The following is a 25,979-nucleotide window of genomic DNA, read 5'->3' as shown; positions in this document are numbered from 1 at the left end:
GCCCCAGGGCTCACCCCCCCGTGCCCCCCAGAGCCCCCCGCCCCGCCCAGCGCGGAGGAGGACGGGATCAACCTGGAGGAAATCCGGGAATTCGCCAAGAACTTCAAACTGCGGCGCCTCTCGCTGGGGCTCACCCAGACCCAGGTGGGGCAGGCCCTGACGGCCACCGAGGGCCCCGCCTACAGCCAGTCTGCCATCTGCAGGTATTGTCACCTGGGGGACAGGGACAGGGCCATCTGCAGGTATTGTCACCTTGGGGACAGGGACAGGGACAGGGACAGGGACAGGGACAGGGACAGGGCCATCTGCAGGTATTGGCACCTGGGGGACAGGGACAGGTAATGTCAGTTGAGGGGACAGGGACAGGGACAGGGACAGGGACAGGGACAGGGACAGGGACAGGGACAGGGACAGGGCCATCTGCAGGTATTGGCACCTGGGGGACAGGGACAGGTAATGTCAGTTGAGGGGACAGGGGCAGGGACAGGGACAGGTAATGTCAGCTGAGGGACAGGGACAGGACAGGGCCATCAGGTATTGTCACCTGTGGGACAGAGACAGGGACAGGAACAGGGCCAGGGCCAGGGCCAGCTGCAGGTAATGGCACCTGGGGGACAGGGACAGGGACAGGGACAGGGCCAGCTGCAGGTAATGGCACCTGGGGGACAGGGACAGGGCCATCTGCAGGTATTGGCACCTGGGGGACAGGGACAGGGACAGGGCCATCTGCAGGTATTGGCACCTGGGGGACATCTGTAGGTATTGTCACCTGGGGGACAGGGACAGGGACAGGGACAGGGCCAGCTGCAGGTAATGGCACCTGGGGGACAGGGACAGGGACATCTGCAGGTAATGGCACCTGGGGGACATCTGCAGGTAATGGCACCTGGGGGACAGGGACAGGGCCATCGGCAGGTAATGGCGCCTGGGGGACCAGGACAGGGACAGGGCCATCTGCAGGTATTGTCACCTGGGGACGGGGACAGGGACAGGGACAGGTAATGTCAGCTGAGGGACAGGAAGAGGGACAGGGCCAGCTGCAGGTGAGGGGACAGGATGGTCACATGGGGCAGGCCCGAGGGCAGGGACAGGAGGAGGAAAGGGGGGAGGATGGAAAATTGAGGGAAGGGAGAGGTGGAGGATAGGAGGAAAATGGGAGGAAATTGGAGAGAAGGAGGAAAAGTCTAGGAAAGGAGGAAAAGCTGAGAATGGGGAAAGAGAGGAAAAGGAAGATTGGGAAAGGGGGGAGAGGGGGAGGGAGGGGAACTGGAGAAAAAAGGAAAATGGGCAAAGGAGGAAACTGGGAAAAGGGAAAATGGGCAAAGGAGGAAACTGAGAGAAAGAGAGGGAAATGCGGCCAAGGAGGAAATGAGAAAGGGAAGGGAATGGGCCAAGGAGGGCACTGGGCGTTGCTTCTCACTCACTGTCACCCCCAGTCCCAACCTGCTGTCCCCTTGTCCCCCACCCCTGAGGGTCTCCTGTGGCCTCCACATCCCCTCAGGTTTGACAAGCTGGAGTCAGCCCCAAGACATCCCTGCCCAGTGTCCCTTGTGTCCCCCCCTGAGTGTCCCCCTGTCCCCACAGATTTGAGAAGCTGGACATCACACCCAAGTGTCCCCTGAAGGTCCCCTCTGTGTCCCCCCTGAGTGTTCCCCTGTGTCCCCAGGTTCGAGAAGCTGGACATCCCCCTGAGTGTCCCCTGAATGTCCCCATGAGTGTCCCCCATGTCCCCCTGTCCCCTCAGGTTCGAGAAGCTGGACATCCCCCCTGTGTGCCTTGAGTGTCCCCTGAGTGTCCCCCTGAGTGTCCCCTGTCCCCGCAGGTTCGAGAAGCTGGACATTCCCCCTGAGTGTCCCCCGTGTCCCCCTGTCCCCGCAGGTTCGAGAAGCTGGACATTCCCCCTGAGTGTCCCCCGTGTCCCCCTGTCCCCGAGGGGCAGAACTGACTCCCCTGAGTTCCCCCTGCCCGCAGGTTCGAGAAGCTGGACATTCCCCTGAGTGTCCCCCCGAGCCCCCTTCCCCGAGGTTCGAGAAGCTGGACATCACGCGGCTGGAGAAGCTGGCGTGCTGGAGAAGTGGCTGCGGGAGGCGGAGCAGCGGCAGCGCGAGGGGCAGCAGCACCTGCTGGAGTTCGTGGGCGGCGAGCCGGGCAAGAAGCGCAAGCGCCGCACCTCGTTCACCCCGCAGGCGCTGGAGGCGCTCAACGCGCACTTCGAGCGCAACGCGCTGCCCACGGGCGCCGAGATCACGCGCATCGCGCAGGAGCTGCGCTACGAGCGAGAGGTGGTGCGGGTGTGGTTCTGCAACCGCCGCCAGACGCTCAAGAACACCAGCAAGCTGAACGTGTTCCATGTGCCCTGAGGGCAGCGCCCGGCCCGGCTCTGCCCCGCCGACACCGCCACCGGCACCGGCACCGGGACCGGACCGGCTCCAGCAGCGCCCGGGGCCCGAGCTGGGAGCGCCCCCGGGTCCGCCCCGGCTCCTGCCAGCAGAACTTTGGGCACTGTTCTGTCCCTCTGCCGCCTGGTTCTGTCACCACACCTGGCCCTGTGTCACCTGTTCCATCAACACATCTGTACCTGTGTCACCTGTTCCATCAACACACCTGTACCCATGTCCACCAGCCCAGACCTGTGTCTGTCACACCTGTCCCTGTGTCACCTGGTTCCACCACCACACCTGTACCCGTGTCCAGCACACCTGTGCCCATGTCCACCAGCCCATACCTGTGTCCACCACACCTGTACCTGTGTCCAGGCCCTCACCTGCCCCTCAGCAACTCCCACATGCCCTAAACTGGGAGTGCTGGGAGCCCCTCCGTGTCCCCCCAGGCTCCTGCCAGCAGCACTTTGGGCACTGCTTCTGTCCGTCTGCCACCTGTCCCACACCTGTCCCTGTGTCCACCGTGCCCATACCTGTGTCCGCCACACTTGTACCTGTGTCCAACATTCAACGTCTTCCACAAGCTCTGAACTGGGAGCACTGGGAGCATCCCAGTTCCCAGTCACAGTCCCCCCTCGACCGTCTGCCATCAGCCCTTTGGCCGTTGGTTTTGTCCCTTTGGCCGCTGGTTTTGTCCCTTTGGCCACCCCCGTGTCCCTCCAGCCCCGTGCCCACCCCCCTGTGCCCTCAGGGCCCTGACCTGGGAGCGCTGGGAATCCCTCTGTGTGTCCCACCAGTCACAGCCCCCTGACCTCCAGCCATCAGCACTTTGGCCACTGGATTTGTGGTTTTGGCCACGGGTTTGTCCCTTTGGCCACAGATTTGTCCCTCTGTCCCCGTGCCTGTACCTGTGCCCACCTGTGCCCACCTGTGCCTGTGTGTGCCCCCCGGTCCCTCCTCACACACACACCCCGCCTGTGACACACGTGGTGACAGCCCCCCGAGTGTCACCCACCCACCCACAATCAGCGATTTCCATTTTCCTGGGTTTTGCCCTTTCTCCTGTGTTTCTGAGGCGATGTTACGGCTCACCGGGGGTGACCCCAAATTTATGTCACCCCCACGTTGCGGGTCCCCCACCTCGTGAGGGGCTTCTGGAGGTGATCCCCCACCTTGGGGACATCCCGCGGGTGGATTCTGGGGACATCTCCCCCGGGTTTGGGGGGCGTGAACCCCAAAGCAGAGGCAGCGCCCCCTCCCCAGCTCCCCCTGCCCTGAGCGAATGGGGGGGACACGGGGGCGCCCGCTGGGGCCGCAGCAGACTGATGCACTTGATGTAGTGGTGTGAAATAAACAGTATTTTTCTTTTTTCTTTTCCTTTCCCCTTTTCTCAGGATTTGGGGGGCGCGGGGGGTTCCTTCCTCCTCCTCGCCCCTCCCCGTGCGCGGCCGGACAGCGGCAGCGGGACTCGAACCCGCGGGCCCACGGGAGGCGCCGCGCACAGCCCGGCGCCTCACAGAGCCCAGCGCCGCACGGCGCCGCGGCCACGCCCGCCAGCCAATCCCCGAGCGGCCTGCCCGGCGTGCAGCTCTCTATTGGTTATTGTGGCCGCCCGTCACGCGACAAGCCCCGATCCCATTGGCTGAGCAGGGCGGAGGGGCGGGGCCGCCCGCCCAGCGGCGGGGGTGGGGCCGCCGCCTCCATCTTGGCGGAGCGGCGCGTTCGGGGGTCCCGGCCCGGAGCGGGGGGGGCGGGCCCGGGCTGGACTGGGGGGTCCCGGCTCGGACTGGGGAGGGGTCCCGGCCCGGAGCGGGGGGTCCCGGCCCGGAGCGGGGGGCGGGCCCGGTTTGGGGGGTCCCGGCGAAAATTGGGGGTCCCGGCCCGGACTAGGGGTCCTGGCCCGGATTGGGGGATCCCTGTGGGTGCAGCCCCCTCAGGGCAGTGCAGCGTTTTGGGGGGTCCCTGTGGGTGCAGCCCCCTCAGGGCAGTGCAGGGTTTTGGGGGTCCCTGTGGGTGCAGCACTTAGAGGGAAGTGCAGGATTTTGGGGGTCGCCTTGGGTGCAGCCCGTGGAGGGGAGTACAGGATTTTTGGGGCTCCCCTTGGATGCAGTGCAGGATTTTGGGGTCCCATTGGGTGCAGCCCTTAGAGGGGAGTGCAGGATTTTGGGGTCCCCCTTGGTGCAGCCCTTGGGGTCGCTCTGCAGAACTCGGGGCCCCCCGGGGGTGTCGCCTCCCAGGGGTTTTTGGGGTCCCCCCGAGGTGTTCCCTTTGAGGGGGGGGTGCTGCTGGGTTTCGGGGTTCATTCACCTGTGGTAACGGGGTTTGGGGGTCCCCAAATTAATCACTGCAGGAGAGGGTCCTCAGGAGGTCTGGGGGGCTTTGGCACCCCCAGAAATCGGGGGGGGTTCTTGGGGTGCCCCCAGGAGCCCCTGGCTTGGGGTGTCTCTGAGGAACCCCATTTTTGGGCTGACACTGAAGACCCCGTTTTGGGTTAACCCTGAGCCCCAGCGGTTTGGGGGTGACCCCAAGACCCCCTCCCACTTGAGGCGCCCCCAAAGCCCCCTGGATTTTGGGGTGACCCCTGCAAGCCCCTTTTCGGGGTGACCCCAAGCACCGCCACACTTGGGAGTTCCCCAAACCCCGCTTTTGCCGTATCCCCAAGACACCCCCATTTCTGAGTACCCCCCTGACCTCCTCCCATTTCTGGGGTGACCCTGAGGACCCCCCGTTTTTGGGGGTGACCCGCTGGCTGTTTTCGGGGTGCCTGGGGCCATGGCGTGGGCGCTGAAGCTGCCGCTGGCGGACGAGGTGATCGAGTCGGGGCTGGTGCAGGATTTCGACGCCAGCCTCTCGGGCATCGGGCAGGAGCTCGGCGCTGGCGCCTACAGCATGAGGTACCGGGGACCCCAAACCCCACAGCGCACCCCAAAACCCACAGCACACCCCAAAACCCACAGCACACCCCAAAACGGGGCGCCCCAAAAGATCCCGGGGAAGGCAGGGGCCGTGCGGGGAGTGAGGAGCCCCAAAATGAGCTGGAGGTTGGAGGTGTCACCTCAGCAACAATACCTGAAGCAGGAGGGGACCCTGGAATGTCCAGAGGCACCCCAAAATCTTCATGGATCCCCGAAATCCCCTAGGGAAACCTCAAAATCTCCAAGGGTCCCCAGAACCCCCAAGGGAAACCTTGAAATCTCCATGGGTCCCCAGAATCGCCAAGGGAAGCCCCAAAGTCTCTGGGGGTCCCCAGAATCTCCAGAGGCACCCCAAAATTTTTATGGATCCCCAGAGCCCCCAAGGGAAACCCCAGAAGCCCCAGAGGAAGCCCCAAAATCTCTGGGGGTCCCCAGAATCCCCAAGGGAAACCCCAAAATCCATCGCGATCCCCAAAATGCGCATGGGTCCCCAAAATCCCCATGGGAAACCCCAGAATCTCAGGGGTCCCCAGAATCCTGGGGGTTCCCCAGGACCTCCATGAGGGATCTCAAAATCCCCGGTGGGGACTCCAAAATCTCCTGGGGTCCCCAGAATCTCTGGGGGAACCCAAAAGCTCCAGGAGCCCCCAAAATCTCTGGAGGTCCCCAGAATCTCAGGGGGTCCCCAGAATCTCCAGGGGAATCCCAAAATCTCCAGGAGTCCCCAGAATCTCCGGGGGGATCCCAACATCTCTGGGGTTCCCCAAAATCTCTGGGGGTCCCCAGAACCTCTCGGGGGGATCCCAAAATCTCCCCTGGCACGGGAACCCTGAACTGTGCCAAAGTTGGGGCACCAAGGGGGGAACTGGGGGCGTGGGGTGGAGTTGGGATGGAGTAGGGATGGAGTAGGGATGGAGTAGGGATGGAGTAGGGGAGAGTTGTAATTGGAATTATGGCTGAAGTAATATACGGAGCTGGTTTTGGGGCTGATGGATTTGGGATGGATTCAGGATGGATTTGGGGTGCAGTTGGGATAGAGATGGGATGGATTCGGGATGGATTTGGGGTGCAGTTGGGATAAATTCGGGATGCAGTAGGGTTGGATTTGGGATGGATTTGGGATGCAGTAGGGATGGATTTGGGTTGGATTTGGGATGGATTCAGGATGGATTCAGGATGGATTTGAGGTGCAGTTGGGATAGAGCTGGGATGGATTCAGGATGCAGTTGGGATAAATTTGGGATGGATTTGGGATGGATTCAGGATGGATTTGGGATGGATTTGGGATGGATTCGGGTTGGATTTGGGATGGATTCAGGATGGATTCGGGATGGATTCAGGATGGATTCGGGATGGATTCGGGATGCCATTGGGCTGGAGCTGTGGTCGGAGTAGGGAGGGAGCAGGGCTGGAGTTACAGCTGGAATTGTGGTTGTTGTAGTGGTTGGAGTCGGGATCAGGAGTGCTCACAGGTGTACCCAGGTGCTGACAGGTGTATTCAGATGGCCACAGGTGTGCCTCAGGTGAGCCCCTGAGGCCAGGCAGGGTCCAGAGGCCGAGCCAGGTGGGGCTCATCCTCCAGGCACCAAGGTTGGATTGAAGGAATCCCTGACCCCCCCAGCTCACCTGGCTCAGGTGACTGTCTCCTGTGCTGACAGGTGTATTCAGGTGAGCCCCTGAGACCAAATGTTCAGGGCACACCTGCAGCCCCTGGGCTCAGGCAGGGTCCAGAGGCAGAGCCAGGTGGGGCTCATCCTCCAGGTAGCAAGGCCCGGGTTGGATTGAAGGAATCCCTGACCACCCCCCCTCCCAACTCACCTGTCCCAGGTGACTCTTTCCTGTGCTGACAGGTGTGCTCAGATGGCCACAGGTGAGCCCCTGAGGCCAGATGTTCAGGGCACACCTGGAGCCCTGGGCTCAGGCAGGGCCCAGAGGCAGAGCCAGGTGGGCTCATCCTCCAGGTACCAAGGTTGGGTTGAAGGCATCCCTGGCCCCACCAGCTCACCTGTCTCAGGTGACTGTCTCCCGTGCTGACAGGTGTATTCAGATGGCCACAAGTGACAGGTGTATTCAGGCCACAGGTGACAGGTGTGCCTCAGGTGAGCCCCTGAGGCCAGATGTTCAGGACACACCTGTAGCACTGGGCTCAGGCAGGGCCCCAAGGCAGAGCCAGGTGGGCTCATCCTCCAGGTACCAAGGTTGGGTTGAAGGCATCCCTGCCCCCCCCAGCTCACCTGTCTCAGGTGAGTCTCTCCCCTCTCCGCAGCGACGTCCTGGCTCTGCCCATCTTCAAGCAGGAGGAGTCCAGCCTGCCCCCCGAGAGCCAGGACAAGCTGCTGCCCTTCCAGTACGTGCTGTGCGCCGCCACCTCGACCGCCGTCAAGCTGCACGACGAGACCCTCACCTACCTCAACCAAGGTGAGCCACACCTGTCCTACCTGAACACACACAGGTATGCCTTGGAGCAGGGTGGGTGGGGGTTCTGCCTGTTGTGTTGTTGTTTCCCCCGGGAATTGCTGAGTTTTGGGGTGTTCCTGTTGGGAGATGGGAGGGGGCAGTGCCTGCACCTGGCTGTGCTCGGCACAGGTGGAGCAGGAGTCACCTGGGGGGTTCAGCAGGTTAAAGGGGGGGATGGGAGGGGGAACACAGGTGTTTGCAGGGTGGATGCAGGTGTGTGTAAGGTGTATCTGTAGAGGTGTCTGTAAGGTGTATCTGTGTGTGTAAGGTGTGTCTGTACAGGTGTCTGTAAGGTGTATCTGTACAGGTGTCTATAGAGGACTACAGGTGTGTGCGCTGTGGTTACAGGTGTGTGTAAGGTGTATCTGTGTGTGTAAGGTGCATCTGTACAGGTGTGTGCAGGGTGGTTACAGGTGTGTGTAAGGTGTATCTGTACAGGTGTGTATAGAGGATTACAGGTGTGTGCGCTGTGGTTACAGGTGTGTGCAGGGTGGTTACAGGTGTACAAGGTGGTTACGGGTGTGAGTAAGGTGTGTCTGTACAGGTGTGTGTAAGGTGTATCTGTACAGGTGTGTGCAGGGTGGTTATAGATGTGTGTAAGGTGTATCTGTACAAGTGTCTGTAAGGTGTATCTGTACAGGTGTGTGCAGAGAATTACATGTGTGTAAGGTGTGTCTGTACAGGTGTGTTCAGAGTGGATACAGGTGTGTGTAAGTTGTATCTGTACAGGTGTGTGCAGAAGTGTGCAGGGTCGATACAGGTGTGTGTAAGGTGTATCTGTACAGGTGTGTGTAGGGTGTATCTTTACAGGTGTGTGCAGAGATGTGTGCAGGGTAGATACAGGTGTGTGTAAGGTGTAACTGTACAGGCATGTGCAGAGGATTACAGGTGTGTGCAAGGTGGTTACAGGTGTACAAGGTGGTTACAGGTGTGTGTAAGGTGTATCTGTACAGGTGTGTGCAGAGGATGTACAGGTGTGTGCAGGGGATTACAGGTGTGTGGAAGCTGTATCTGTACAGGTGTGTGCAGAGGTGTGCAGGGTGGGTGCAGGTGTGTGTAAGGTGTATCTGTACAGGTGTTTGCAGGGTGGTTACAGGTGTGTGTAAGGTGTATCTGTGTGTGTAAGGTGTATCTGTATAGGTGTGTGTAAGGTGTGTCTGTACAGGTGTGTTCAGAGTGGATACAGGTGTGTGTAGGGAGGATGCAGGTGTATAAGGTGGTTACAGGTGTGTATAAGGTGTATCTGTACAATGTGTGCAGAGTGGATACAGGTGTGTGTAAGGTGTGTCTGTACAGGTGTGTGCAGGATGGTTACAGGTGTGTGCAGAGGTGTGTGCAGGGTGGATACAGGTGTGTGTAAGGTGTATCTGTACAGGTGTGTGTAGGGTGGTTACAGGTGTACAAGGTGGTTACAGGTGTGTGTAAGGTGTATGTGTGGGTGTAAGGTGTATCTGTACAGGTGTGTGTAAGGTGTATCTGTACAGGTGTGTGCAGGGTGGTTACAGGTGTACAAGGTGGTTACAGGTGTGTGTAAGGTGTATGTGTGGGTGTAAGGTGTATCTGGACAGGTGTGTGTAAGGTGTATGTGTGGGTGTAAGGTGTATCTGGACAGGTCAGTGCTGGGCAGCTCTGCAGGATGGCAGTGACAGTTTCAGGTGTACCTGCTGCTTTCAGGTACAGCTGGAAGGTCTGGGTTGGTGGGACCCCAAATGAACGAGGAGCTCAGGTGACAGGTACAGGTGACAGAAAGCCTCAGGTGCCCTCCTGCCCCCAGGTCAATCCTATGAGATCCGGATGTTGGACAACAGGAAGCTCGGGGAGCTGCCCGAGATCAACGGGAAGCTGGTCAAGGTGAGCAGAGAGCTCAGGTACCCCTGGCCAGGTGTGCCCGTGCCAGCCAGGTGCCCTCCAGGGCCCTGCAGCTGGGTGGGGCTGGGAGATGCACCTGTTTGGGGGAGGGGGGTCGCTCCCTTTGCCCCTTTTTGGCACAGGGAAGGGCTGCACACCTGGCCAGGTGCGGCAGGGCGGCTCCAGGTGATGTTTCCCCTTCCCCAGAGCATCTTCCGGGTGGTTTTCCACGACCGGCGGCTGCAGTACACGGAGCACCAACAGCTGGAGGGCTGGAGGTGGAACAGACCTGGCGACAGGATCCTGGACATAGGTGAGTCTCACCTGGCTGGGGCGGCTGGGAGGTCCCAGGTGGGCCTCACCTGTGCCCCCCTCCCCTGCAGATATCCCGATGTCCGTGGGGATCATCGACCCCCGCGCGAACCCCACGCAGCTCAACACCGTGGAGTTCCTGTGGGACCCCTCCAAGAGGACCTCGGTCTTCATCCAGGTGAGGACAGGTGGGCTCTGCCCTGCATCCAGGTGAGAGACAGGTGGGCACTGATCTGCATCCAGGTGAGGACAGGTGAGCAGTGCCTCACGTAACAGGTAAGGCACAAGTGGGCACTGCCTCATATCCAGGTGAGAGACAGGTGAGCAGTGCCTCACATCCAGGTGAGAGACAGGTGGGCACTGACCTGCATCCAGGTGAGGACAGGTGAGCAGCGCCTTACATCCAGGTGAGGCACAGGTGGGCTCTGCCTCACGTAACAGGTAAGGCACAAGTGGGCACTGCCTCGTATCCAGGTGAGGACAGGTGGGCTCTGTCCTGCATCCAGGTGAGGACAGGTGGGCAGTGCCTCCCATCCAGGTGAGGACAGGTGGGCTCTGCCTCATATCCAGGTGACAGACAGGTGGGCTCTGTCCCACATAACAGGTGAGGGACAGGTGGGCACTGCCTCATATCCAGGTGAGAGACAGGTGGGCACTGCCTCACGTAACAGGTAAGGCACAAGTGGGCACTGCCTCATATCCAGGTGAGGCACAGGTGGGCACTGCCTCACATCCAGGTGAGAGACAGGTGGGCTGTGTCCCACACACAGGCAAGGGACAGGTGGACTCTGTCCTGCAGCCACGTAAGGGAGAGGTGGGCTCTGTCCTGCATCCAGGTGAGGCACAGTGGGCTCTGTCCCACACCCAGGTGGGGCACAGTGGGCTCTGTCCCACACCCAGGTGAGGCACAGTGGGCTCTGTCCCACACCCAGGTGGGGCACAGTGGGCGCTGTCCCAGACCCAGGTGAGGCCCAGCTGGGCGCTGTCCCTCGCTGGCAGCCGCACAGGAAGCTCACCTGTCCGCAGGTGCACTGCATCAGCACGGAGTTCACGCTGCGCAAGCACGGCGGCGAGAAGGGCGTTCCCTTCCGCGTGCAGATCGACACCTTCCGGGAGAACGAGAGCGGCGAGTACACCGAGCACCTGCACTCCGCCAGCTGCCAGATCAAGGTCTTCAAGGTACCTGAGCTCCCACCTGGGCCCACCTGGGGCTCCGTCCCGCTTCGTACCAGTACGCTGGAACCTCCCACCTTCAGGAATAACAGCCCCAACCTGTGGTGCAGGTGGTGTAGGTGGTGCAGGTGATGCAGTTGATGCAGGTGGTGGAGGTGATGCAGGTGGTGTAGGTGATGTAGGGTGCAGGTGATGCAGGTGGTGCGGGTGGTGCAGATGGTGTAGGTGGTGCAGGTGATGTAGGTGATGCAGGTGGTGCAGATGGAGCAGGTGGTGCAGGGTGCAGGTGGTGCAGCTGATGCAGGTGGCGCAGGTGGTGCAGGTGATGTAGGTGGTGCAAGTGATGCAGGTGGTGCAGTGGCGCAGGTGGAGCAGGTGATGCAGGTGATACAGGTGGTGCAGTGGCGCAGGTGGTACTGATGGTGCAGGTGGCGCAGGTGATGCAGGTGGTGTAGGTGATGCAGGTGATACAGGTGGTGCAGGTGGTGCAAGGTACAGGTGGTGCTGGTTGTGCAGGTGGTGCAGGGCACAGGTGGTGCAGATGGTGCAGGTGGTGTAGGTGATGCAGGTGGTGTAGGTGATGCAGGTGGTGCAGATGGAGCAGGTGATGCAGGTGGTGCAGGTGGTGTAGTAGGGGCAGGTGGTGCAGCTGATGCAGGTGGGGCAGGTGACACAGATAGTGCAGGTGGCACAGGTGGTGTAGGTGATGCAGGGTGCAGGTGCTGCAGATGGTGTAGGTGCTGCAGGTGGTGCAGGAAGGGGTCATTCCCGCTCTGGTCACACCTTGGGGTACCTGTGACTCCATCCCACCTGCAGCACCCCCAGAATCTCACCTTGGCTCCTCTTTTCTCACCTGTTCACCTCGGTGGGGGGGTCAGTGGGGTTTGGGGTCCTGCTCTGCCCTCCCCTGCTCCACCTGTGGGTGCAGGTGCAGCCAAGTTTAAGGGAATTTCTGCAGGGATCTGCCAAGGGGAACATCTGGATACCTGTGGAGGTTTCACATCCGTGCTCCCTGTGGGATTTGAGTTACAGGTGTGTTCAGGTGGTTACAGGTGTATTCAGGTGGTTACAGGTGTCTTCAGGTGATTACAGGTTTGTTAAGGGAGTTACAGGTGTGTTCGGGTGGTTACAGGTTTGTTCAGGGAGCTGCAGGTGTGTTCAAGTGGTTACAGGTGTGTTCAGGCGGTTACAGGTGTCTCCAAGTGGTTACAGGTATATTCAGGTTACAGCTGTCTCCAGGGAGTTACAGGTGTATTCAGGTGGTTACAGGTGTCGTCACAGGGTTACTGGTGTATTCAAGTGGTTACAGGTGTCTCCAGGTGGTTTCAGGTATCTCCAGGTGATTACAGGTGTATTCACATGGTTACAGGTGTCTCCAGGTGGTCACAGGTGTCTCCAGGTGGTTACAGGTGTATTCTTTTGATTACAGCTGTATTCAGGTGGTTTCAGGTGTCTCCAGGTGGTCACAGGTATCTCCAGGTGATTACAGGTGTATTCACATGGTTACAGGTGTCTCCAGGTGGTCACAGGTGTCTCCAGGTGGTCACACCCCTGTCCCTGCAGACACCCTGAGGACAAGGGACACCCTCAGCTTCTCCCCAAACTCCTTTTCCTTGTGCTGAGCACCAGGAGGGCTGAATCACCTGTGCCACCTGTGGGTGTCCTCCATACCTGTGCCACCTGTGTGTGTCACACACACCTGTGCCACCTCTGGGTGTCCCCCACACCTGTGCCACCTGTGGGTGTCCCACACCTGTGCCACCTTTGAGTGTCACACACACCTGTGCCACCTGTGGATGTCCCCACACCTGTGCCACCTGTTGGTGTCCCCTACACCTGTGCCACCTGTGAGTGCCCACACACATCTGTGCCACCTGTGGGTGTCCCCACACCTGTGCCACCTGTGGGTGTCGCACACACCTGTGTCACCTGTGAATGTCACACACACCTGTGCCACATGTGGGTGTCCTCCACACCTGAGTCACCTGTGCGTGTCCCCCACACCTGTGCCACCTGTGAGTGCCCACACACACCTGTGCCACCTGTGGGTGTTGCACACATCTGTGTCACCTGTGAGTGTCCCCCACACCTGTGCCACCTGTGGGTGTTGCACACACCTGTGCCACCTGTGGGTGTCCCCCACACTGGTGCCACCCGTGGGTGTCCCCACACCTGTGGGTGTCCCACACCTGTGGGTGTGCCCACACCCATGAGTGTCCCCACACCTGTGAGTGTCCCCCACACCTGTGGGTGTGCCCACACCTGTATGTGTCCCCCACACCTGTGGGTGTCCCCCACACCTGTGAGTGTCCCCCATACCTGTGAGTGTCCCCACACCTGTGAGTGTCCCCCACACCTGTGGGTTGCCCACACCGGGGTTTTTGTGTGTGTGCCCCCCCCTTTTCTCCCCCCCCCTCCATTTTTTTTCCCCCCCGGCGCCCAAAGGAGCCGACCGGAAGCAGAAGACGGACCGGGAGAAGATGGAGAAGCGAACGCCGCACGAGAAGGAGAAGTACCAACCCTCGTACGAGACCACCATCCTGACCGAGGTGAGCTCACCTGCCTCACCTGCCTCACCTGGCTGCAGGCAGCAGGGCTGGGCTGCTGCCAGACCCCGGCTCAAGGTGTTCGTACCTGCCAGGCAGAACTGGGGCACAGGAGGTGCTCTGTACCTGCAGAAGGGCTTTGGGGATGTTATTGACCTGAGCTGGGCAGGTGTGTGCAGGGCCAGGTGTGTGTGCAGGGCCAGGTGTGTGCAGATGTGTGTGTGCATTGCAGCTGTGTGCAGGTGCAGTCCCAGGTGTGTGCAGGGCCAGGCCAGGTGTGTGCAGGGCCAGGTGTGTGGGCGTGGAGCTGTGTGCAAGGCCAGGTGTGTGAGATTGAAGGTGTGTGCAAGGCCAGGTGTGTGAGGTTGAAGGTGTGTGCAGGGCCAGGCCAGGTGTGTGCAAGGCCAGGTGTGTGGGGTTGGAGGTGTGTGTGGGTCCAGGTGTGTGCAAGGCCCAGGTGTGTGGAGGTGTGTGTGTGCATTGCAGCTGTGTGCAGGTGCAGTCCCAGGTGTGTGTGGGTGTGTGCCGGTGTGTGGGGTGGAGGTGTCAGGCGTCAGGTGTGTGCAAGGCCCAGGTGTGTTCAGGTGTGTGTGTGCATTGCAGCTGTGCGCAGGTGCAGTCCCAGGTGTGTGTGGGTGTGTGTGTGCAGTGCAGGTCTGTGCAGGTGCAGTCCCAGATGTGCACAGGCGCAGTCCCAGGTGTGTGTGTGTGTGTGCAGTGCAGGTGTGTGCAGGTGCAGTCCCAGGTGTGTGTGGGTGTGCAGTGCAGGTGTGCACAGATGCAGCCCAGGTGTGTTTAGGTGTGTGTGTGCAGTGCAGATGTGTACAGGTGCAGCCCAGCTGCATGCAGGTGCAGCCCAGGTGTGTTCAGGTGTGTGTGTGCAGTGCAGGTGCAGTCCCAGGTGTGTGCAGTTGCAGCCCAGGTGTGTGCATGGTTGCAGGTGTGTGTGGGTGGGTGTGTGCATTGCAGGTGTGTGCAGGTGCAGCCCAGGTATGTGCAGGTACAGTCCCAGGTGTGTGTGGGTGGGTGGGTGCAGTGCAGATGTGTACAGGTGCAGCCCAGCTGTGTTTAGGTGTGTGTGTGCAGTGCAGATGTGTACAGGTGCAGCCCAGCTGCATGCAGGTGCAGCCCAGGTGTGTTCAGGTGTGTGTGTGCAGTGCAGGTGCAGCCCAGGTGCCCCTGAGCTCACCTGGCGTGCAACAGGCTCCCACAGCGCTTCTCCCCGGGGACCTACGTGGCTGCGCTGGGCTGCTGGGAGTACCTGGGAGTGCTCCGACCGCACTGGGAATACTGGGAGTGCGGACTGGGAATGCTGGGACTGCTGGGAGTACTGGGAATGCTGGGAGTGCCGGACTGGGAGTGCTGGGAATGCTGGGAGTGCCGGACTGGGAATACTGGGAATGCTGGGAGTGCGGGACTGGGAATACTGGGAGTGCCGGACTGGGAGTGCTGGGAGTGCCAGACTGGGAATACTGGGAGTGCTGGGAGTGCCGGACTGGGAATGCTGGGAGTGCGCTGGGAGTGCCGGACTGGGAGTGCCGGACTGGGAATACTGGGAATGCTGGGAGTGCCGGACTGGGAATACTGGGAATGCTGGGAGTGCCGGACTGGTGCCGGACTGGGAATACTGGGAATGCTGGGAGTGCCGGACTGGGAGTGCTGGGGACTGGGAATACTGGGAATAGTGGGGTGCGGACTGGGAGCGGGAATGCTGGGGGCGCGGACTGGGAGTACCGGGTGATACGGGAGTGCCAGACTGGGAGCACTGGGAGTGCTAGGATGCTGGGACTGGGAATACTGGGAGTGCTGGGACCGGGGGTGGGGCAGACTGGGGGGGTGGCACCAGTGACACCCCAGTGCCATCCCAGTGTCACCCCTGTGCCACATCAGTGACCCCAGTGCCACCCCAGCGACACCAGTGCCATTCCAGTCCCCCATGTCCCTCTGTCCCAGTGTCCCTCTGTCCCAGTCCCCAGTGTCCCCAGTGACCCGTGTCTGTCTGTCCCTCTGTCCCTCTGTCCCTCTGTCCCCAGCAGCGGGTCCCCGAGCCACCAGCCCGACCCCCCCGCGCCCCTGGCTGACGTAAGTACCTGCCCAGGTACCTGCCCAGGTACACCCGGGGCTTCCACAGGGAACACTTGGGTCACCTGGGAGACCCCGCTGTCCCCACCTGGGGGGGAATTCCCACCTGTGCTGGCCCGCCCCGAGCTCACCTGAGCTCACCTGTGCCTCAGCACAAACACTTCCACATCACCTGGAGGCATTTCCAGGTCCCACCTGCCCAAGGGTTCATTTCCCACCTGTGCTGGCCCGCCCCAAGCTCACCTGTGCCTCAGCACAAACACTTCCACATCACCTGGAGACATTTCCAGGTCACCTCTGAGGTCATCACCTCCTCCCACCTGCTCAGGGGTTCATTTCCCACCTGTGCTGACCCACCCTGAGCTCACCTGGGCTCACCTGTGCCCCTGGCTGGCTGCAGACCCCTGAGCTGGCCAGGCAGGTCACCTGGCAGCACCTGTGTCCCCCCAGACGCTGCTGCCCACCTGGAGCCCGCAGGAGGCTCAGCAGTGGCTGCACCGCAACCGCTTCTCCACCTTCTCACAGCTCTTCAGGAACTTCTCCGGTGAGTTCTGCCCTCACCTGGGTGGTTCTGCCCTCCCTGGCGCTGGGCGTCACCTCCCCTCACCTGGAACAGGTCACCTTCCCTCTCCTGGGCCAGGTCACCTCACCTGGCTGGGTCACCTCCCCTCCCATCACCTGGGCCAGGTCACCTCCCCTCACCTGGGCTGGGTCACCTCCTCTCACCATTTGGGGTGAATTTAGGGCAAATTTGAGGTGAATCTGGGTGAATTTGGGGTGACTCTGGGGTGAATTTAGGGTGAATTTGGGATGAATTCGGAGTGAATTTTGAGGTGAATGTGGGTGAATTTGGGATGAATTTTGGGGTGAATTTGGGGTGAATCTGGGGAGTGAATTTGGGGTGAATTTGGGATGAATTTTCGGGTGAATCTGTGTGAATTTGAGGTGAGTTTGGGGTTGAATTTGGGGTGAATCTGGGGTGAATTTTGGGGTGAATCTGGGATGAATTTGGGATGAATTTTGGGGTGAATCTAGGGTGACTCTGGGAGTGAATTTTGTACTGGGAAATTTGTAATTTGGGGTGAATCTGAAGTGGGGGGGGATAATTCGAGGTATTTTGAGGTGAATGTGGGTGAATTTGGGATGAATTTTGGGGTGAATCTGGGGAGTGAATTTGTGGTGAATCTGGGATGAATTTTGGGGTGAATTTGGGGTGAATCTGAAGTGAATTTTAGGGTGAATTTGGGATGAATTCGAGGTGAATTTTGAGGTGAATGTGGGTGAATTTGGGATGAATTTTGGGGTGAACTTGGGGTGACTCTGGGGAGTGAATTTGGGGTGAATTTTGGGGTGAGTCTGGCTGAATTTTGGGGTGACTCTGGGTGAATTTGGGGCTTTCCCAGGGGCAGACCTGCTGAAGCTGACGCGGGAGGATGTGATCCAGATCTGCGGCCCCGCCGACGGCATCCGGCTCTTCAACGCCCTCAAGGGCAGGTGGGGCTCACCTGGGGGAGCTGGGACACACCTGGGGGGCTGGGACACACCTGGGGGGCTGGGACACACCTGGGGGGGTCAGGATTCACCTGGGGGGGCTGGGACACACCTGGGGGGTCAGGATTCACCTGGGGGGCCCAAATTCACCTGCGGAGCTGGGACTCACCTGGCCCAGGCTTTTCCCATCCGAGTCAGGAATTTAGAGGAACTTTGGGGAAGGAGGTCCAGGTTGGAGAGAGGAATTGGGAATTGGGGATTAGAAATCAGGAATTAGGGATTGGGAATTGGGAATTAGGGATTGGGGATTGGGGATTAGAAATTGGGGATTGGGAATTGGGAATTAGGGATTGAGAATTAGGGATTAGGAATTGGGGATTGGGAATTGGGAATTAGGGATTGGGAATTAGGAATTAGGGATTGGGAATTAGGGATTGGGAATTGGGAATTAGGGATTGGGGATTGGGAATGAGGAATTAGGGATTGGGAATTGGGAATTAGGGATTGGGAATTGGGAATTGGAGATTGGGAATTGGGAATTAGGGATTAGGGATTGGGAATTAGGGGTTGGGAATTGGGAATTAGAGATTGGGATTGGGAATTGGGATTAGGGATTGGGATTGGGAATTAGGGGTTGGGAATTGGGAATTAGGAATTAGGGATTGGGGATTGGGAATTGGGAATTAGGGATTGGGAATTGGGAATTGGGAATTAGGGATTGGGAATTGGGAATTAGAGATTGGGGATTGGGAATTAGGAATTAGGGATTGGGAATTAGGGATTGGGAATTAGGAATTGGGGATTGGGGATTGGGAATTGGGAATTAGGGATTAGGGATTGGGAATTAGGGGTTGGGTTGGGTTGGGATTGGGGATTGAGGATTGGGTTGGGGTGGGTGGGATTGGGATTGGATTAGGGGATTGGGGATTAGGGATTGGGGATTGAGAATTAGGGATTGGGGATTGGGAAGTAGGGATTAGGAATTGGGAATTAGGGATTGGGGATTATGAATTGGGAATTGGAAATCAGGAATTGGGCATTCTTTGAGTTTGAGACTCCAGGGCCGGAGCCCCAGGCCGGGAGCTCCTGCTGGCCCAGGAGCTCTCTCCACCTGGGACCTGCCCAGGAAGTTCCCAAAAGGGGATGGATGTTCCTCACACCTTGCCCGAAAAATCAGGGGTTTGACACACCTGGAGCATTCTGGGAGGCTGAGAGGGACAGAGAGCCCAGGTGGGAATGGCTGGGAAGCATCAACAGGTGTCTGACAGGGACAGGGGAGCCCCTCAGGTGGGAATTGCAGGGAAGGCTGACCTGGGGGGACACCTGGGGCTCAGGTGGGCACAGCCGAGGGCTTGGGATGGGCTCCTGGGGACACCTGGCAGGGGGAGGGGCTGGGCAGGCAGGGGCAGCCCCAGGTGACCCTCACCTGTCCCAGGATGGTGCGGCCCCGCCTGACCATCTACGTGTGCCAGGAGTCGCAGCAGGTGAGGGAGCCCCAGCACGAGCACGAGGACGGCGATGGAGGCAGCGGCACCTTCTTTGGTGAGAGGGGCAGGGGGCTCACCTGGGGGGGTGCGACTCACCTGGGGGTGGGGGAGGGGCTGGGGGGTGGGGGAGGGGCTGGTTTCCAGCATTCCCATCCTGCTGGGCACAAACTCACCTGAACAGGGCAGGTGCTGCTGCTCAGGGACACGGGGGGGGGGTTTGTGGGGCCGGGGGGGAGGAAATGACACACAGGACATGGTGACAGGTGGGGCACGGTGACAGGTGGGGCACGGTGACAGAGGGGACAGGGGTGACAGACATGACACGGTGACAGGTGGGGCACGGTGACAGAGGGGACAGGGGTGACACACAGGACAGGGCTGAGAGGACGTGGTGACAGGCGGGGCACAGGTGACAGACGGGACAGCGGGGGTGACAGGACACAGTGACAGACAGGACACAGTGACAGATCACGGTGACAGACAGGACACGGTGCCAGGCAGGTCCCTGTTCCAAGCACAGCAGCGCCCAGCCCCGGGGCTGTGCCGTGCTGGCACACCTGGGCAGGTGTGGCCGTGCTGGCACACCTGGCAGTGTACCACGCTGTGTACCTGGCACAGCTGTTCCAGGTGACACACAGGACAGGGGTGCCAGGCAGGTCCCTGCTAGGAGCGCAGCTGGGCCCAGCCCAGGTGGCCATGGTGGCACACCTGGCAGGTGTAGCTGTGCTGGCACATCTGGGCAGGTGTAGCTGTGCTGTGCTGGCACACCTGGCAGGTGCCAGGTGTCAGGTGTGCCATGCCCGCAGTGTACCACGCTGTGTACCTGGAGGAGCTGGCACAGCTGGCAGGTGTAGCTGGGCTGGCACACCTGGCAGGTGTAGCTGTGCTGTGCTGGCACACCTGGGCAGGTGTATCTGTGCTGGCACACCTGGGCACAGGTGTCAGGTGTCAGGTGTGCGGTGCCCACAGTGTACCACGCCGTGTACCTGGAGGAGCTGGCACAGCTGGCAGGTGTGGCTGTGCTGGCACACCTGGGCACAGGTGTCAGGTGTGCGGTGCCCGCAGTGTACCACGCCGTGTACCTGGAGGAGCTGACGGCGGCCGAGCTGGCGGAGAAGCTGGCGCAGCTGTTCCGCGTGCCCGCCCAGCACATCCAGCACATCTACAAACAGGGCCCCACGGGCATCCACGTGCTGGTCAGCGACCAGGTAACCCCACCTGCGCCAGGTAACCACACCTGCCCCAGGGAATGCTCACCTGCCCCAGGTAACCCCACCTGCCCCAGGTAATCACACCTGCCCCAGGCAATGCCCACCTGCCCCAGGTAACCTCACCTGCCCCAGGGAACCTCACCTGCCCCAGGTAACCCCCCCTGCCCCAGGTAACCCCCCCTGCCCCAGGGAACCTCACCTGCCCCAGGTAACCCCCCCTGCCCCAGGTAACTCACCTGCCCCAGGTAACCTCACCTGCCCCAGGGAATGCCCACCTGCCCCAGGGAACCCCACCTGCCCCAGGTAACCTCACCTGCCCCAGGTAACGCACCTGCCCCACGGGCACACCTGGCACCAACCAGGTAACTCCCCCTGCCCCAGGTAATGCCCACCTGCCCCAGGGCACACCTGGCCGTGCCAGGTAACCCCCACCTGCCCCAGGTAACTGCCCCTGCCCCAGGTAATGCCCACCTCCCCCAGGTAATGCCCACCTGCCCCAGGGCACACCTGGGGAGCACCCTGGGGCAGCATCACCTGGGCAGGTGCTGGGAAGGGCCCAGAGAAATGAAATATTTCTGGCTGGTGCTTCCAAAGCTCCCACCTGAGCTCCCACCTGGGCACCTCCCGCCCTTTGGAACCCAAACTTTTCCCCAAAAAAGCCCTAAATCGGTGCTGTTTGGGGCTTTTTCAGATGATCCAGAACTTCCAGGATGAATCCTGCTTCGTCCTGGACACCCTGAAAGGTGCGTGAGTACCTGGGCTCTGCGTTCGGGCCGCACCTGAGTCACAGCAGCCCCTCCCACCTTCCCTCACCTGTCCTGGGCTTCCCTTGCAGCCGAAACCAACGACAGCTACCACATCATCCTGAAGTGAGGGACAGGTGAGGGACAGGTGAGGACCACCTGCAGCCTCTCTGCACACCTGGACACCCTCCACTCCCAGCACGAGGACACAGCAGAGATTTGGGAGCCCCCAGGTGTGCTCAGCTGGCCACTCCCCCTCGAAAGGAACACCTGGACACCTTCTGGAGACCCCTCAGGTGTGCTCACTTGGCCACCCCCCCTCAAAAGGAGCATCTGGAAAGCCCGCAGGTGTGCTCACCTGGCCATCCCCCTCAAAAGGAACACCTGGAAACCCTTTGGAGACCCCTCAGGTGTTGTTACCTGGCCACCCCCCCTCGAAAGGAACACCTGGAAACCCTTTGGAGAGCCCCCAGGTGTGGTCATTTGTCCACCCCCCCTCGAAAGGAACACCTGGACACCTTCTGGAGACCCCACAGGTGTGCTCACCTGACCACCCCCCTCAAAGAGAACACCTGGAAATGCTCTGGAGAGCCCCCAGGTGTGGTCACCTGGCCACCCCCTCGAAAGGAGCACCTGGAAACCCTTTGGAGACCCCACAGATGTTGTTACCTGGCCACCCCCCCTCAAAGAGAACACCTGGAGAGCCCCCAGGTGTGCTCACTTGGCAGCCCTGCCCACAGGTGGCTCCTGGCATGGACAGGATGCTCCTCTGCTGCCGCTCTGGGGCACCAGGTGTGCCCCCACCTGGGACAGGCGTTGCCTCCAGGTGGGTGCAGGTGTGACGTGATCTCATAAGGACATCAAGAATTCCAGATTTAATTATGGAAAATGGGAAGATAAAGGGATAACTCGGGGTGGGGGGGAGGGGAGGGGGCATTGCTGGCTGTTTTGGGGAGAAAAGCAAAGATTTGGCTCTTTCTGCTGGATATGTGAAGTGATTGAAGCGGCTCTGGGCAGGTGTCCAGGTGAGGGATCTGCCCAGGTGTGGGAGGTTGATCCCCAGATCCCTCAGACCTGGATGCTCCAGGTAATACCAGCCTCAGCCCATCAGGTGTTTCAGGCAAAAAAACCCAGAAAAAAAGACAATAAAACCCAAGGATTTGATTTAAATAAAGCCGGGTGGGACCCAGGTGTGGCAGGTCCTGGCTCAGGTGGCACCTGTGACAGCCTGGCCAGTGCAGGGTGTCAGCACCACCCAGAGCTCCCCAGGACTGGGTGGCACCTCCAGAATCACCCCAAACATCTCCCCAAAACCATCCCCAAGAGCACACAAAAATCACTCAAAACCACCCCCAAGAAATCCCCAAAATCAGCCCCAAAATCATCTCCAAAAATCTCCCAAATCACCTCAGGATGGCCCCAAAATCACCCTGAAATATCCCTGAATCTTCCCCACAAATTACCCCAAAATCATCCACAGATCACCCCACATCACCTCAAATTCATCCCCAAATCACCTCAAATTCACCTCAAATTCATTCCCACATCACCTCAAATTCATTCCCAAATTACCCCAAAACACCTCAAATTCATCCCCAAATCACCTCAAATTCATCCCCATATTACCCCGATTCACCTCAGATTCATCCCCAAATTACCCCAAATCACCCCAAATTCATCCCCAAGTCCCCCATGCCCAGGGGGTGTCAGGGCTGGAGCACCCCAGGGTTGGTCCTGGCTCAGGTGGGACACACCTGGAGGAGGGGGAGCGCCCTCATTTGCGGGTTCTACCTGGGATCTCACCTGGAAAAGGCAAGGGGGGGACAGGGGGGGGTCTTTGATCCCTTAATTTCCCTTTTGATCCTTTAATTCCCCTTTTCTTGAATCCTTTAATTTCCCTTTTGATCCTTTAATTCCCCTTTGGATCCTTTATTCCCCTGTCCTTGGTCAGTGACTCCCAGGTGTGTTCTCAGTTCTGCCCCCCCAGACTCCAAGAATTTAAACAGAACAGCGACGCTGATAAGGACCTGGGGGTCCTGGCCCTGCCCCTCGCACCTGCTGCGGAAATTAACCCTGTCCTGGCCACAGCCGGGCCACTCCCCACCCCTTACTGCGCTCCATCCGTGTCATTCCTTTTCCTAAACCTTGCACTCATCCTTTATTCTACACTGTCCAAATTAATTCCTTATCCCAAACCTTGCACTCACCCTTTACTCCATCCACACTATTCCTTATCCCACAGCCTGCACTCACCCTTTATTCTGCGCCATCCCTTATCCCAAACCTTGCATTTACCCTTTACACCACCCATGTAATGTCTTATCCCAAACCTTGCATTTACCCTTTATTCTACACTGTTCACATCATTCCTTATCCCAAACCTTGCACTCACCCTTTACACCATCCACATAATTCCTTGCACTCGCCCTTTTTTCTGCACCACTCATGATCCCACACCTTGCACTGGTCCTTTTTTCTGCACCCTAAACCTTGCACTCACCCTTTTTTCTGCACCTTGCATTTACTCTTTATTTTATTTTTCTGCGCACCTTGCATTTACTCTTTATTCTACGCTGTCCACATCACTCCTTATCCCACACCTTGCACTCATCCTTTTTTCTGCACCACCCACACCATTCCTTTTCCCAAACCTTGCACTCATCCTTTACACCATCCACGCCACTCCTTATCCCAAACCTTGAATTTACCTTTTATGCTGTACCATCCATGTAATTTCTTATTCCAAACCTTGCATTTACCCTTTATTCTGCACCATCCACGTCATTCCTTATCCCAAACATTGTACTCACCCTTTACTCCATCCATTTCATTCCTTATCCCACACCTTGCATTTACTCTTTATTCCACACCACCCACACCATTCCTTGTCTCAAACCTTGCACTCATCCTTTACTCCATCCACATAATTCCTTGCACTCACTCTTTTTTCTGCACCACTCATGATCCCACACCTTGCACTGGTCCTTTTTTCTGCACCATCCACACCATTCCTTATCCCACACCTTGCATTTACCCTTTTTTCTGCACCATCCACGTCATTCCTCATCCCAAACCCTGGCATTTACCCTTTATTTTACTCCATCCACACCATTCCTTATCCCACACCTTCCACTGGTCCTTTATTCTGCACCATTGTCCTGGTTTAGGGCAAATTTGGGAGCAAACCTCCAAAGGGCCCCTCCAGAAAAACAAACCCACACGGGCCCTCCCCACAACCGGGTTGGGAAGGATTCCTTGGAGACAAATGGCAAGAACCTGTTTATTTAACAGGCACAGCACCCCCAGCACACAAAAGGAACAACACTGGGTGACACCGCTCTGAAAAAGATGACAACTTCAGAAAATCTCTCCTGGGGGTGCGCTCTGTTATCGCTCTGTTATCAGCCCCTCTTGCGCTGGGGCAGCTGCTGCAGCCACAAGGTGCAAACTCTCGGTGTTCCCAGGCCCCAGTCCGGAGCAGGTTCGAGTTGGTCCAAAAAAGGGAAAGGAGAAACAGTCCACGGAAAATTTGTACTGCTTAGCTAAACTAACTAATGAGCAGAAGCAAAAAAGCAAGAGCAAAGCAGCAGCAAAGCAGAAGCAAGAGCAAAGTGAAAAGCAAAGCACAAAGCAAAAGCAGCACCAGGTACTGCCCTGTCTGTGTGTCCTGCCAGCCGTGGGGGAGCGGCTGAGAGCAAACCCAAAACAAAACATTCGCTCTTCACAGCCAGCCTTGAAGGCACAGAACATGATATCCAGCATGGACAGAACAATAACTGGGGATACAAACATCACAATGTCACCCTAGGACAACCATCCGCACCATTCCTTATCCCAAACACTCGCCCTTTACTCCATCCGCACCATTCCTTATCCCTTGCACTCATCTTTTACACCATCCATGTCATTCCTTATCCCACACCTTGCACTCACCCTTTATTCTGTACCATCCACACCATCCCTTATCCCAAACTTCGCATTTACCCTTTATTCTGCACTATCTGTGTCATTCCTCATCCCAAATCTTGCATTTACCCTTTATTTTACACCATCCACACCATCCCTTATATCACACCTTGCACTCATCTTTACACCATCCACACCATTCCTTATCCCACAGCTTGTACTCATCCTCTATTCTGCACCATCCAAACAATCCCTTATCCCAAACTTCGCATTTACCCTTTATTCTGCACTATCTGTGTCATTCCTTATCCCAAACCTTGGCATTTATCCTTTATTCTACACTGTCCACACCATTCCTCATCCCAAACCTTGGCATTTACCATTTATTTTACTCCATCCACACCATTCCTTATCCCAAACGTTGCACTCATCCTTTATTCTACACCATCCTCACCACTCCTTATGTCACACCTTGCATTTACCTTTTATTCTACACTGTCCACATCATTCCTTATCCCACACCTTGCACTCACCCTTTATTTTACACCATACCTTAACCCAAACCTTACATTTACTCTCTATTCTGCACTGTCCACATCATTCCATATCCTAAGCCTTCCACTCATCCTTTTTTCTGCACCATCCACACCATTCCTTATCCCACAGCCTGCACTCACCCTTTATTCTGCACCATCCCTTATCTCACCTTGCATTTACCCTTTACACCATCCATGTAATTTCTTATCCCACACCTTGCATTTACCCTTTATTCTACACTGTCCACATCATTCCTTATCCAAAACCTTGCACTCACCCTTTACACCATCCACAGCACTCCTTATCCCAAACCTTGAATTTACCTTTTATTCTATACCATCCACACCATTCCTTATCCCACAGTTTGCACTCACCCTTTATTCTACACTGTCCACACCATTCTTTTATCCCAAACTTTGAATTTTCCCTTTATTCTGCACAATCTATGTCATTCCTTATCTCACACCTTGCACTCACCCTTTATTTTACCCCACCCACACCATTCCTCATCCCACACCTTGCCCTCACCCATTCCCTGCACCGCCCACCGCTGCCCAGGCTCCCCTGGGTTCCAGCTGTGCCCACATTTCGCACACAGCAGCAGTTCCGCCTCCTCAGACCCCGGCTGTCCCAGGCGTGCGTTGAGGTCGGTCAGTCCTGGCTGTCCGTGCGTCCGTCCTGGATCTGCTGGGACACGAGGGCTGCTGTGCCCAGAGCTCCCAGCTGGAGCTGCCCATCCTCATCCTCATCCTCATCCTCATCCTCATCCTCATCCTCATCCTCATCCTCCCAGCAGGGTCACCCCCAGCCAGCAGTGTCAGAAATCAGGGCAACCCCAACAAAGGGGACAAAGATGATGAGGAGGACTCCATCTTATCAGGAGGCTAATT

At 58.2% G+C, this 25,979-nt stretch overlaps 2 protein-coding genes across 2 annotated transcripts in view; both read left to right on the top strand.

The window, feature by feature from the left end:
• POU6F1 (POU class 6 homeobox 1) overlaps positions 1 to 3,377 on the top strand; it is a 29,291-nt gene extending 25,914 nt beyond the window's left edge. Inside the window, exons 11-13 of the mRNA XM_030967020.1 lie at positions 32 to 203; positions 1,585 to 1,613; positions 2,059 to 3,377. Coding sequence (XP_030822880.1) covers positions 32 to 203; positions 1,585 to 1,613; positions 2,059 to 2,360 — 503 coding nt within the window. The 3' untranslated portion in view covers positions 2,361 to 3,377. The remainder of the gene's footprint in view (positions 1 to 31; positions 204 to 1,584; positions 1,614 to 2,058) is intronic.
• Positions 3,378 to 4,232: 855 nt separating this feature from the next.
• TFCP2 (transcription factor CP2) lies at positions 4,233 to 21,820 on the top strand. The gene is made up of 15 exons (XM_030967136.1): positions 4,233 to 5,275; positions 7,563 to 7,714; positions 9,528 to 9,604; positions 9,809 to 9,914; positions 9,985 to 10,091; positions 10,940 to 11,091; positions 13,524 to 13,635; positions 14,790 to 14,826; positions 15,602 to 15,714; positions 16,165 to 16,258; positions 17,118 to 17,208; positions 18,641 to 18,747; positions 19,758 to 19,900; positions 20,595 to 20,646; positions 20,739 to 21,820. Exons 1-15 carry the CDS (start codon positions 5,154 to 5,156, stop codon positions 20,774 to 20,776), a joined length of 1,503 nt encoding a protein of 500 aa, XP_030822996.1. The 5' UTR covers positions 4,233 to 5,153; the 3' UTR covers positions 20,777 to 21,820.
• Positions 21,821 to 25,979: the final 4,159 nt, after the last annotated feature.

The sequence above is a fragment of the Camarhynchus parvulus genome, chromosome 29 (genome assembly GCF_901933205.1).
Source record: "Camarhynchus parvulus chromosome 29, STF_HiC, whole genome shotgun sequence".
Lineage (NCBI taxonomy): Eukaryota > Metazoa > Chordata > Aves > Passeriformes > Thraupidae > Camarhynchus > Camarhynchus parvulus.
Note: the sequence above shows the minus strand (reverse complement) of the source record. Positions and strands in the feature narration are given on the sequence as shown.

Coding starts and splice junctions, on each gene's coding strand:
- TFCP2 (XM_030967136.1), top strand. CDS start 5,154: ATGGCGTGGGCGCTGAAGCTGCCGCTGGCGGACGAGGTGATCGAGTCG. Junction 14,827..15,601: donor TGCCCCTGAGCTCACCTGGC/GTGCAACAGGCT, acceptor CCTCTGTCCCAG/TCCCCAGTGTCCCCAGTGAC. Junction 16,259..17,117: donor GCTCTTCAGGAACTTCTCCG/GTGAGTTCTGCC, acceptor GGGCTTTCCCAG/GGGCAGACCTGCTGAAGCTG.